The sequence below is a fragment of the Conger conger genome, chromosome 7 (genome assembly GCF_963514075.1).
Source record: "Conger conger chromosome 7, fConCon1.1, whole genome shotgun sequence".
Taxonomy (NCBI): domain Eukaryota; kingdom Metazoa; phylum Chordata; class Actinopteri; order Anguilliformes; family Congridae; genus Conger; species Conger conger.
The window spans coordinates 59,445,557-59,459,219 of NC_083766.1; the positions used below are offsets into that span (position 1 = coordinate 59,445,557).

A 13,663-nucleotide genomic window follows, 5' to 3' on the forward strand; every position below is an offset into this window, starting at 1 on the left:
TTGACATTTTGCATGGTGTTATCTTGACCACAGATCCTGACAGGCATATTATGAAACAATCAAACCACACAACAAAACAAAAACACACTTTGGCGGCAGAAACTGTCCAAAACAGACACTTGATCTATAACATAAACCCCCTACACCCGGGGATGTACATTCCCTATAGCCCGCGGATGGTGAACCATCACTTTCAGGCCCATCTAGGGCTATTTTCAGAAAAAACCTTGATCAATCAAAAGATCATCTTATCATTTAATATTTGCCTTGTGGAGCTGGAAATTCATTTTAAAAAATGGACAAAGGTCGTTTAAATCTTGAAAGGAAAATCTTTATTTTGGAAAGGAAAGATAAAAACAACAACATATAGGCTAATTACCTTTCTTTAACCATGTATGTCCGTTGAGATAATGTCTTACTGACAATAGTATATCACAGTAATACACAAACACACCACAAGACACTTAAAAAGAAAATCATACAAAACAGTCTACAAATTAAGATACAACTCTCATTGCACGCTTAAGCTTTCAATGGGAATTAATGTGTCATGTGTTAATGTGTAATGGGTGTCTTCTATTTCGCAGAAAATAGGCTACAATTCTGTAATATTAGACATCGCATATACATACAAACACCAAGACGAAAAATAAATGCATGTTATTATTATTATTTGAAAATGTACAATGACAAGTTCACCTTTCTGATGCTTTAATGAAATGTTCTGTGCACGTTGCAAGCGCTTTGTACCTGTCCACATTTTTTATTCTAAACACGGCTCTCAAAATAAAGGCGTATGACATGATGATTAAACTAAGGGGCGCAAACATAAGCAGAATGCTCAGAGAAGAGGCAGTGGTCCACTGCATTATGTTGTCATTGCACAACAGACAGAAAATACAATTCAACTGCATTGTATGCGCAACTAAGGCGAAACATCCAAGCCTAAAAATATATGGATATTATTAATTTATTTTATTTTATTATTGCGACCCTTTGGTCTTCGCCTGCCCTGCCCAGGCTGTTACCTTGACTTTGTGGAGCATGGCAAGTATTCTGTTCCTGATATCTTTGGTTGCCAATGAATACACAATGGGATTCAGACAGGTCGGGATGCATGACGATAACGACATGCTCAGCATTCTGACATCAGGACCAGTGTGGAAGATGAATTGTTCGATGATGTTCAGCACTATGAACGGCACGAAGAAAATCGCGACCAGGACGACATGCTCCGTGCAAGTTGTTAGTGCTTTGCACCTGCTCGCCACACTTTTCATTCTAAATACAGCTGCCAAAATGCAGGCGTACGAGAGCACGATTAAACCAAAGGGCACAAAGAAAGCCAGCATACTCAGAGCTGAACCAGCGGTCCAGTGGAGTGTGGCATCATTGCACGATAGTCTTATGATAACCGCAAAATTGCAACAAAAAAAACGTCCACAGTGAGCGAGTCACAGAAAGACAGTTTTGTCAATATCAAGATCATGAACAACATGATGCTGAGATTACTCGTCCAAACAATCGCTAAAATACACATCATCCTTGTGGGAGTGTTGATAGAATTATGTCTAAGTGGGAAACATATCGCAATTAACCTGTCGTAGGCAAGAACAATGAGGGACCATGACTCTAGTCCGAGAAAACCGTAATAAAAGAAAATCTGTACCAGACATGCGTTGTAGGACATAAAGGTATCTTTCGTGAGCACCGTGTTGATGGTACTAGGAATAATGCTTGAACTCAGCACTAAGTCAATAACCCCTAAATTAGCCACCGCAATGTACTTTGGAGTGTACATGTGGTTTATCCATATGACGCTAACGATAAAGGAGTTGCACAAAACCGTTATAATATAAATGAAGCCGAGGAAAACTTCATTTATACCAGCAAACTTGAAATACGTAAATCCGATAACGTAAAATGATTGCTTTGGGCAACACAGTGCCAGAGAAGAATGGTGAAGGAGCACTCAGACCTCAGACCTTGGCAGCCCTTAAAATAGGAGTATGCCAAAGTACAGGCAGAGGTTTGGGTCTCAGTTTATGTCTTACTCTCGCCTGCCCTCTTTGAGATCTTCATTGGTGAACGATTAACAACCATCATCCATGCAATGCTCAACAAAAGTAATAGCCTGAGAATAAATCTATCTTTCTCATTAAGCAATATATATATATATATATATATATATATATATATATATATATATATATATATATATATATATATATATATATATATATATATATATATATATATATATATATATATGAAGATTAAGAAGAATGATGAATAATACTAAACTGTTCTATACGGGGAGAAAGATTTACGTTAATCTTAATATACAGCCCTCTCCAAAAGTATTGGAACAGCAAGGCCAGTTTCTTTGTTTTTGCAATACATTGAATATGGAGGATATGAATGTATCTTTCGTGATCATGGTGTTGATAACACTATGAATGAAGGTTGAGCCAGTTCCTTTGTTTTTGCAATACACTGAATTCATGTGGGGTTGAGATACAATGATTAACATGAGACAAGAGTTCAGGACGGCAGCTTTTATTTCCTGGTATTTAGAACAGAATATTTAAGTAAATGAAAGTAAATAATATTTGGTAGGATATCCCTTGCTTGCAATAACTGCATCAAGCCTGCGACCCATTGACATCAGCAAACTGTTACATTCTTCTTTTGTGATGCTTTTTCCGGCTTTTACTGCAGCCTCTTTCAGTTGCTGTTTATTTCGGGGGGTTTTCCCTTCAATCTCCTCTTCAGGAGGTGAAATGCGGGCTCAATTGGATTATGGTCTGGTGATTGACTTGGCCCATTTAAAACCTTGTCGTGAGCCACGGACCCCTTGCCGAGCTCAGAACTCACGTTCCCACGAGCAGTACCTCACCATGAGGTGTCTCGGGGACGAACTCAAGTACTCCGAAAGTCCTGGAGCCCTGGTAAGTTCTATTGAACTTCCAGCCCAGTCTCGAAGTGAAGGGTGTGATGCAAATCTGATATTCGATGTCCTGTATTCAATGTATTCCTCTAAAGAATCTTTATCACATATGATTATAGTAAGATATACTTTATTATAATCAATCAAAAGAATAGAGTTATACAGATTACAGTGTACATATCATCTTTTCAGTTTGCTGATCACATGCAAGTTACATATACCCCTTTAGCTCTTTCTAATTTACCTTTCCACCATGATGTTTAAAAGTCAAGGTACACCCCTCAAATACCCATCCTCTTTGGCCTTAGCCTTATCCTATGGCTCCCCCTTCTGGACGTTTAAAAGAAACTATTCCAAGAATATTATATTTATCTAAACTATAAAAACTTCTCTACATTTTTCTACCTTATATAGTACCTTACTGAGAAATAAAAGACATAAAAATAAAAGGAAACTTATAATGTGTTACTTTTCCTACTTCTACAAGTAATATAGATTACAATTACCACTCCAGCTTGGTTATAGTTGTTCTGCGTGGCTCTTTCTTCAACAGCTCGTAGATATCTTCTGAAGCCAAATTCTAAGATCCTACTCTAAGGTCTAAAAGCGTATTCCTTATATCTTTTTTGCATACAAAAGTGTACCTTTTTGATAAGAAATGTCCCCAATATTTCAAGCGGGAAGACATTTATCTTGTTACGGCAGGGCGGACAGAGGAACCAGAAGCAGACACAGGGGTGTGGAAAATGGCAAGTTACTCACAGGTGATGGGGCAGACAGAGCGTAGTCACAAAACAAGCCAAGGTCAAAATCCAGGGGGTCAGTCCAAACAGGCAGAGGTACAGAAATCCACAAAACACAAAGAATAGTCCAGGGAAGCAGGCAGGGGTCAAAACAGGAAAACCAGATGAACAGATAACCAAGGGCAAGGACTCAAGGGCGAGGGCGAGGGCAAGGGCGAGGGCGAGGGCGAGGGCAAGGGCAAGGGCAAGGGCAAGGGCAAGGGCAAGGGCAAGGGCAAGGGCAAGGGCAAGGGCAAGGGCAAGGGCAAGGAAACAAGGAGGCTAGAACTTGGGGAAGGAATCAAGGGCTCGGGAACAGAAACAGGACAAGACGAACTAGCAGTGTGCAACTGAAAAGGACAGGTATAAATACACAGGGGAATGAGACAAACTAGGCGGGGCATGGGAGTGAGGGCGGTCTAACAAATAAACATCAGGTGAGACACATGAAAGGGTAATGGGACAATAACGAGGGGGAAAACAAAAACGCGGACTGGATTCACAAAGACACACATGTAAAACAAACGGCTCTGGACTAGAGAGTAGACAATGCATAGATTGAAGACGTAGTGATAGTTAAGAGACAGGTGCGAACACTTCGCTGAAACAAACGAGTAATAAGGGATAGCATAGGAAGGCGGAGTTGTAGAACAGAGCAGAAATGCTAAGAGATGCGTTAGTGAGTTAGTAACGTGAATATTTCTAAACTACCCAATAAAAGTGATTGTTAGTTAGTTAGACAGACAGTAAGTGTATTAATCGGATTAGTACTGTACAAAACCTAGATTAGTAGTGGTTTGTAAGAATAGTGCTTTACAACATTTAACTATCAAGAAAAAGCAGAAAGTAAGAATCGCGAGTTTAGAAAAAATGTTGAACCCCGAAAACTACCGTAACCACCCGAATAGTGGGGCACGCAGACAGGGGAGTGACTCGACTGGAAAACTTTCAGACGCAGACATAACAGGGGAGGACGAGTGCAAAGACTAATGAAAATAAACAGAACCAGACATGAAATATGAAAAATAATAAATTACAAGAATAAATAATACTAAACAATGATACACTAACACACAGAACACAGGAACATAACATATCTCTTATGTAACTTGTTCTTTAATGATCATATTCATTATTTCTGTTTTTCCAATTGTCATTTTCTCATACCTCAAAAGAAATTTCCCCAATATTTTATCTCATGTGCCCCTCCGGTTTGGGAATTTCCACCATCTCAATATACGAGTGGAAAAACACTAGCTCTTATGTAATTTTTTAATGAACCTATTCATCACTGGTCATCACTTTGACTTCATACAAGCCAGAAGCCCTCCACCATCTCAACACACTCTTCAGGTGCCCCTCTCCGCGGCGCCTTAAGGGATCTACAAAGGACATCCAGCCAATAGCTGAGTGTAAATCATCCTCCAACTCTTCTATAGTCAGTCCTTTGAATCTATCCGATAAATTATTTGTCCTATAATCAGGAAGGCCCTTGAAGCCTCTTAATATTCTTTCGGTATTGACATCCCTTCCGTTTTCCTTTTTTTTTTTCTTTAGCCAGGCATTGTGCCCCTCCCCTGTAGGGTTGGGGTATTCTCAGTCAGAACTTTAACCTTGCTCCTTAAAACCCTAAATCTAAGTCCCCCGACTTCAGACTCCTCTACTGACAAGTATGGCTGCTCATTATCTCTGAACCACATATTTTTCTTCTTACGGGCGTTCTTACTACCACCTCGATGGCGTGTGCGAGGGGTTAACAATGCATTCCTTTCTAACCCATCCCCCGTCAATCTCTCATCAGGGGGGCCTAGGGCCGGGTCCTCGACAATACAAACACCAAGATGAAAAATACATGCATGTTATTATTATTATTTGAAAATGTACATTTACTGCAACCATCGGCTCTACACCTTCCCTGCCCACGTTACTATCTTGACTTTCTGGAGCAAAGCCAGTATTCTGTTCCTGATGTCTTTGGTTACCAGGGAATACACAATGGGGTTCAGACAGGTCGGGATACAGGCGCCTAATGACAAGTTCACCTTTCTGATGCTTGGATCGACATGGAACGAGAAAAGTTCAGTGATGTACAGAGTCGTGTTCGGCAGGTAGAAAATCGCAACTTTAATGAAATGTTCTGTGCACGTTGCAAGCGCTTTGTACCTGTCCACATTTTTCATTCTAAACACGGCTCTCAAAATAAAGGCGTATGACATGATGATTAAACTAAGGGGCGCAAACATAAGCAGAATGCTCAGAGAAGAGGCAGTGGTCCACTGCATTATGTTGTCATTGCACAACAGACAGAAAATACAATTCAACTGCATTGTATGCACAACTAAGGCGAAACATCCAAGCCTAAAAATACATGGATATTATTAATTTATTTTGTTTTATTATTGCGACCTTTTGGTCTTCGCCTGCCCTGCCCAGGCTGTTACCTTGACTTTGTGGAGCATAGCAAGTATTCTGTTCCTGATATCTTTGGTTGCCAATGAATACACAATGGGATTCAGACAGGTCGGGATGCATGACGATAACGACATGCTCAGCATTCTGACATCAGGACCAGTGTGGAAGACGAATTGTTCGATGATGTTCAGCACTATGAACGGCACGAAGAAAATCGCGACCAGGACGACATGCTCCGTGCAAGTTGTTAGTGCTTTGCACCTGCTCGCCACACTTTTCATTCTAAATACAGCTGCCAAAATGCAGGCGTACGAGATCACGATTAAACCAAAGGGCACAAAGAAAGCCAGCATACTTAGAGCTGAACCAGCGGTCCAGTGGAGTGTGGCATCATTGCACGATAGTCTTATGATAACCGCAAAATTGCAAAAAAAATCGTCCACAGTGAGCGAGTCACAGAAAGACAGTTTTGCCAATATCAAGATCATGAACAACATGATGCTGAGATTACTCGTCCAAACAATCGCTAAAATACACATCATCCTTGTGGGAGTGTTGATAGAATTATGTCTAAGTGGGAAACATATCGCAATTAACCTGTCGTAGGCAAGAACAATGAGGGACCATGACTCTAGTCCGAGAAAACCGTAATAAAAGAAAATCTGTACCAGACATGCGTTGTAGGACATAAAGGTATCTTTCGTGAGCACCGTGTTGATGGTACTAGGAATAATGCTTGAACTCAGCACTAAGTCGATAACCCCTAAATTAGCCACCGCAATGTACTTTGGAGTGTACATGTGGTTTATCCATATGACGCTAACGACAAAGGAGTTGCACAAAACCGTTATAATATAAATGAAGCCGAGGAAAATTTCATATATATCAGCAAACTTGAAATACGTAAATCCGATAACGTAAAATCCCGCGGGTCTAATGATGGAGTTGTTTGTGATCGAAGTGGCGAGAATTCCCATTGCACGCCTGCGGCGTTCAGGACCTCCGCGTGACTTCTTTTTCTCTGCGACCTGAAAGAGAAATAGCACATTCCGACACACATGAGACATTTTGTAAGGCATAATATCCTATGAACGAGTAGGTTCAGGGAAAATAATTCCCCGACAGGGTGGTGCTACGTTTACCCCATTGAAGGGCAATTATTTCCTCTGGTATTATCCCGCGGCTAAATAATGTAGTTCCGGACAGTCTATTTTTAGTCTTGAAATCAGTGTATTAATTGAAAAGCAATAGGAACGGGAGAAAAAAATAGATCCTGTGGCAGGCTTAATGGCCTAACCGCCAACGAATTTTAATTAATTCTGAAGTGCAGGTTGTTATTGCTGCTTATGCTGAATTCTAACGCGGTAGGTAACAGTGATGTTTTCGTCACGTGAAGAGTGGTGTTTAAAACTGATTTTTCTGAATTTCATTTAACATTTAATCTCCCTAACAGGATGTGAAGAAGCTGCGTGATTAGTCAGGTCGTTGCTAGTCTTGTTAATCTTGGGAAATTAATGAAAACAGGTTGAGACCAACAATCATTTACGGGAAGGTTTTAGGCCGTACCAATTTTCTGGACACCAACCGCCACTCCAAATGTACCAAATGCTCCAACACCACCCTATGACATAGGCTACTGTTATTATTCCTGCGTGCATTATTACGAAACATTGTCATTTGATTTGGAGCTAACTCATTAAACTGATTATTGTTAGGTATCAATAAAGTGGCGCTCAAGTGCACAACCCCAAAACAGAAAGAAAAGCAAACGCAAAATCTTTGAAGTGTAAATCACAAACAAGACACGAGCAAAACGAGCACCTCTGATATGTACCTGCAGCATACAAACACACAAATGTGCTAATCAATGTAAATGTTTAAAAGTTAACTTAAAACTGACGTCCCATTTCTCCCGGTAGCCCCTGGAGTCTCCTGGATTTTGGCATGAGCTCTCTGACAACCCCAAGTGGTCATACATTTCCCACAAACCGTAGGAAATCAAGGTTTAACTGCCTTCTTATTTTCCTCATGAAACGGTACTTCAGCACCGGAAGTTTTTGTTTGTGTGTTTTCTTTTGAATGTATGTTCTATGTACGGTATATTTAGGGTATAGCCTATAACACAAATATAAATAGCATATATATGTTTTTAATAAACTCAGAAATACACGTTCTGGTTGTCCTGACAAAAACTCAGCGCCATCAAGAGACTCACAATTAATTCAGGCATCCATACGTAATGCATGTACTATGTGACGACGAACAGAAAGAAAATGTAAAAAAAGAGCAAAAAGTTTGCTTTGGAATACCTCTGCGTTGTGCAGAAAACGTCCTGTTTCAGTGAACAGCGAGTGAAACAATCCCCAATAAGCACAACAGGAAAACGTTACTCACCAGTTCTCCTCAGCATAGTCACTGTAGAAACTCATTAACTGAATGTGCTTCTCCACTCATACTGTGGCATTTATCTTCGGGCGTGTGTGGAATGCGCCTGCGTAGGAATGGGACAACAATGCAATTGTCTAATTTGGTACCAAAATTAGATTTGATGAGGTCAGTATACGACGGCAGTTACCCACCTGGGTATAAACGTGTTCGAAGCTCATTTCCTTCACGATTACGATGCGCTATTGTTCACAAAAAAAAAACGTCAAAATAATAATAAAGAAAAATTGCTTTGGGCAACACAGTGCCAGAGAAGAATGGTGAAGGAGCACTCAGACCTCAGACCTTGGCAGCCCTTAAAATAGGAGTATGCCAAAGTACAGGCAGAGGTTTGGGTCTCAGTTTATGTCTTACTCTCGCCTGCCCTCTTTGAGATCTTCATTGGTGAACGATCAACAACCATCATCCATGTAATGCTCAACAAAAGTAATAGCCTGAGAATAAATCTATCTTTCTCATTAAGCAATAAATACATACATACATATATATATATATATATATATATATATATATATATATATATATATATATATATATATATATATATATATATATATATATATAATCTTCATATATATATATATATATATGAAGATTAAGAAGAATGATGAATAATACTAAACTGTTCTATACGGGGAGAAAGATTTACGTTAATCTCAATATACAGCCCTCTCCAAAAGTATTGGAACAGCAAGGCCAGTTTCTTTGTTTTTGCAATACACTGAATATGCAGGACATGAATGTATCTTTTGTGATCATCATGTTGATAACACTAGGAATGAAGGTTGAGCCAGTTCCTTTGTATTTGCAATACACTAAATTAATTTGGGGTTGAGATAAAATGATTAACATGAGACAAGAGTTCAGGACGGCAGCTTTTATTTCCTGGTATTTAGAACAGAGTATTTAAGTAAATGAAAGTAAATAATATTTGGTAGGATATCCCTTGCTTGCAATAACTGCATCAAGCCTGTAACCCATTGACGTCCGCAAACTGTTGCATTCTTCTTTTGTGATGCTTTTCCAGGCATTTAGTGCAGCCTCTTTCAGTTGCTGTTTATTTTTTGGGGATTTTTCCCTTCAATCTCCTCTTCAGGAGGTGAAATGCTGACTCAATTGGATTAAGGTCTGGTGATTGACTTGGCCCGTTTAAAACCTTTCACTTTTTCCTGCGAATGAAGTCCTTTGTTGTGTTGGCAGTGTGTTTTGGGTCATTGTCTTGCTGCATGATGAAGTTCCCCTCAATTAGTTTGGACCCATTTCTCCGTAAGTTGGTAGAAAGAATGTTTTTGTAGACTTCTGAATTAGTTCTGCTGCTACCGAGTTACATCATCAATAAAAATGAGTGAGCCCACCCCAGTAGAAGCCATGCAAGCCCAAGCCAGCCTTCACTGTACTTCACAGATGAGCTCTTTGGATCATGAGCAGATGCCTTCTTTCTCCACACTTTGATTTAAAGATAAAGACACCAGGAAATAAAAACGGAAATTCGGATCTGTCATCTCATGTACATATTTTGACCTCAAACTCAATTGGCTTCAGTGTATAACAAAGACAAATGAATTGACCTTGCTGTACAATTTTGAAAAAAAAAAGTACTATATGGGAGCTAATAAATCTGGGAAGCAATTATCCTCTCTGATGAAAAGAATGAACATAAAATGTAACATTATGCTCAAAGATGACGACTCCAACTGAATTCCAAATAATAAGATGATTAGTGAACGGTTCACTTCTTTTTATCAGAAATTATATTCCTCAGAAATTAAAAGAGCCGAGTTATGACCCTACAACATTTTAAGACTCAATTAAATGAAAAACTCTCGCAAGAACAACAAGAAGAATGAAAAGGTGAAATAACAGAAACGGAAAATAAAAAAGTCAAACAATGCCCCCAAAGGAAACCACCAGGACTAGATGGATTTGTCCCAGAATTTCATTTGAAGTTCTGGGAAGAGATTAGAGGTGATCGATCAGATGCTAGTCAGTCACTCACTGCCACAAAGTATGTATCTAGCAATAATTTCAGTCTTCTTAAAATCAAATCATACAGGATCAAATGTATCAGACTATAGATTAAAACTGAAATGAAGATCAAAATTAGGAAGCAATACAATAACTAAAGTCCTACCAGACATAATTCATAGTAATCAAACTGAATTCATAAAACCAATACTCGTATATGTTTACGCCTTATACAACACAGCAAAAAAACATAAATTGGATGTGTGATATGGGTCATGTTCAGAAATGAGAAAGAAATAACAATAGATCTTTCAAGTTTTTTATTTTATTTTATTTCTTTATTGTAGTCAGAACAAAAGCAGAAATCAGACACAAATAAATAAACATATAGAGTTCAACATATTGAACCATGGAGCAGCATATTGATCAAATCATGATCATGATTTCATGTTCATGTTGGTTGGTATACATTAGCATGGCAACTGACGTCCGCTATCGAGTTATGTTATTATGGACCGTTTTCTGACAGATCGTCGTGGAGCATTTCTATGGGAAGTGAATTCCACAGTATGTTCGGCTTGAGTAATTGTCCCAGGATGAACTCAAACTTTTGGGGTCATGGGAGTAAATCATTGCGACAGGTTGAAGAAAGAGAGTGGGGGTCGGTAATTCATATTATGTTCATTGACAGCCAATTATGGTTCCCCCTGTCACCCTAAAATGTTACGCCCATGTCATGAATTAAGATAGAGCTGCCAACGTCAACTGTCAAATGGAACTGAAAAGTATTGTGTCAAGGATGTGGGAGTATCCCATTTCTTAGAAAACGCAATTGAACTTCATTGTATACGCAAATAAGGCGGAACATCCAAGACCTAAAACTAGATATTATTCATTTTAAATAGTAAATTATTGCTACCTTTTGGTCTTCGCCTGCCCTGCCCAGGCTGTTACCTTGACTTTGCGGAGCATGGCAAGTATTCTGTTCCTGATATCTTTGGTTGCCAATGAATACACAATGGGGTTCAAACAGGACGGGATGCACGAGGCTAACGACACGCTCAGCATTCTGGCATCTGGACCGACGAGGAATAAAAACAGTTCGATGGTGTACAGCGTTATGATCGGCACGTAGAAAATCGCCACTAGAAGTAGATGCTCTGTGCAAGTTGCAAGTGCTTTGTACTTGCTCTCTACATTTTTCATTCTAAACACGGCTGTCAAAATGCAGGCGTATGACATGACGATTAAACCAAACGGCGCGAAAAGAACCAGGATACTCAGAGAAGAGGCAGCGGTCCACTGCAGTGTGTTATCATTGCACGATAGTCTTATCACGGCCGCGTACTCACAAAAAAAATCGTCCACAGTGAGTGAATCACAAAAAGACAGTTTTTCCAATATCAAGACCAAGAACACAAGGATGCTTACAATAAAGGTCCAAACAAATACTAAAATACTGATCATTCTCATGGGAGTGTTGATAGAATTATGCCTAAGTGGGAAACATATCGCAATTAACCTGTCGTAGGCGAGAACAACAAGAGAACATGACTCTAATCCTAGAAAACTGTAATAAAAAAAAATCTGTCCCACACATGCGTTGTAGGACATGAAAGTATCTTTCGTGATCATGGTGTTGATAGCACTGGGGATGAAGGTTGAGCTGAGCACCAGGTCGACAACGCCTAAATTAGCCACCGCAATGTACTTTGGAGTGTGTAGGTGATGACTGAACCATATAATAGAAACTATAAATGAGTTGCACAAAACCGTTACAACATAAACGAAGCTGAGGAAAATTACATATAAATCAGCAAATTTTAAATGCATAAATCCGATAACGTAAAATCCCACTGGTCTAATGATTGAACCGTTTGTGCTCGAAGTCGCCAGAATTCCCATTGCACGTGTGGAGCGTGCAGGCCCTCCACGTGACTGCATTTCCTCTGGGTCCTGAGAGAGAAACAGATGAATCGCTGGCAACGAAAAGATGCAACCACGTGATATTTGAGTCTAATGTTCTGCACCCAATGCCTAATTTACATTACAGTACATTTCGACATTGAGCAGACGCTGTTGTCTACACACATATAATATTGCATACTCATACAATCTATGTATAGATCTGCATATTTCTCCTGAAGCAGTTCAAAATGAGATCCTTTTTAAGGGTACATAGTCAGCAGCCCAACTAGGAACCCACCAGCTTTGAAGAGGAGGACTTTAACGAAGCAGCTTATGAAATAAAAAGCAAACAGCTGGTGTGAAATGAAAGATGCAATTAATAAAAGGAAAGCAGATATTTTAGAATAAGAGAAGTTGGGAGAACAGAAGAGTGGCTGAAGAAAATGATAATTGAACAGCATAGAGAGTTATTTTATTAAACATTCAGCATAAACGGTATATTTGTTCTGACGTGGAAAAAACCCCCCAGAAATGTGCGGAAATTAAGTGCAGAATACAAAAACAAAAACAATAAAACTTGTGGCTCTGATTTTCACTCCGGAGCTGTAAAATTGAGGAACATTTGTTTGTACATGTAGATTTTAGGAAGAACGAGCCAATCCTCGGACACAATGTTATAATCACCTTTGTAATACTTTCAATATTGTATTTAGTGGAGTAGTTGCGACTATTCCACATACATGTCGAAGGCAAGCGTGTGGAAATATTCCCACTCAGCCACGGCGTTTGAATAAATAGCGTAAAACTGATCTATCAAAGGCGCAGAGTTGAATTAGCGAGGCAGGAAAACAGTACTCACCAGTTCTCCTCAGCGTTGGTCGATGTTGAAATCCGTTAGTCGAATGTGCTTCTCTGCTCAAACTGCAGAATTTATCTTCCGGTGTGTGTCTGAAATGCGCCTACTTGGGAATTCTTCTGGGGCCTCAATTAAAATCCGCAACTGCCCTCCATTGGCTGTATTGGTGCCTTAGTGAAGCTTAGAGAAGCATTAGTGAGCTTACAGTTTCAATTGTATTTTGCCATTAGCAGACCACCTTATGTATTTCTGCAACAATTCAGAAGATAACCTTCTCTTCCTATTTTCATAGTTTTATTATTTACCCTCTTGGGCCACATTATGTCATACATGTCCATGCATGTC

The 13,663-nt window shown here is 39.4% G+C and overlaps 1 protein-coding gene across 1 annotated transcript; it reads right to left on the bottom strand.

Moving 5' to 3' along the window:
• Positions 1 to 11,469: 11,469 nt before the first annotated feature.
• On the bottom strand, positions 11,470 to 12,459 carry LOC133133459 (olfactory receptor 1496-like). The gene has a single exon (XM_061249556.1). It carries the CDS (start codon positions 12,457 to 12,459, stop codon positions 11,470 to 11,472), a length of 990 nt encoding a protein of 329 aa, XP_061105540.1.
• Positions 12,460 to 13,663: the final 1,204 nt, after the last annotated feature.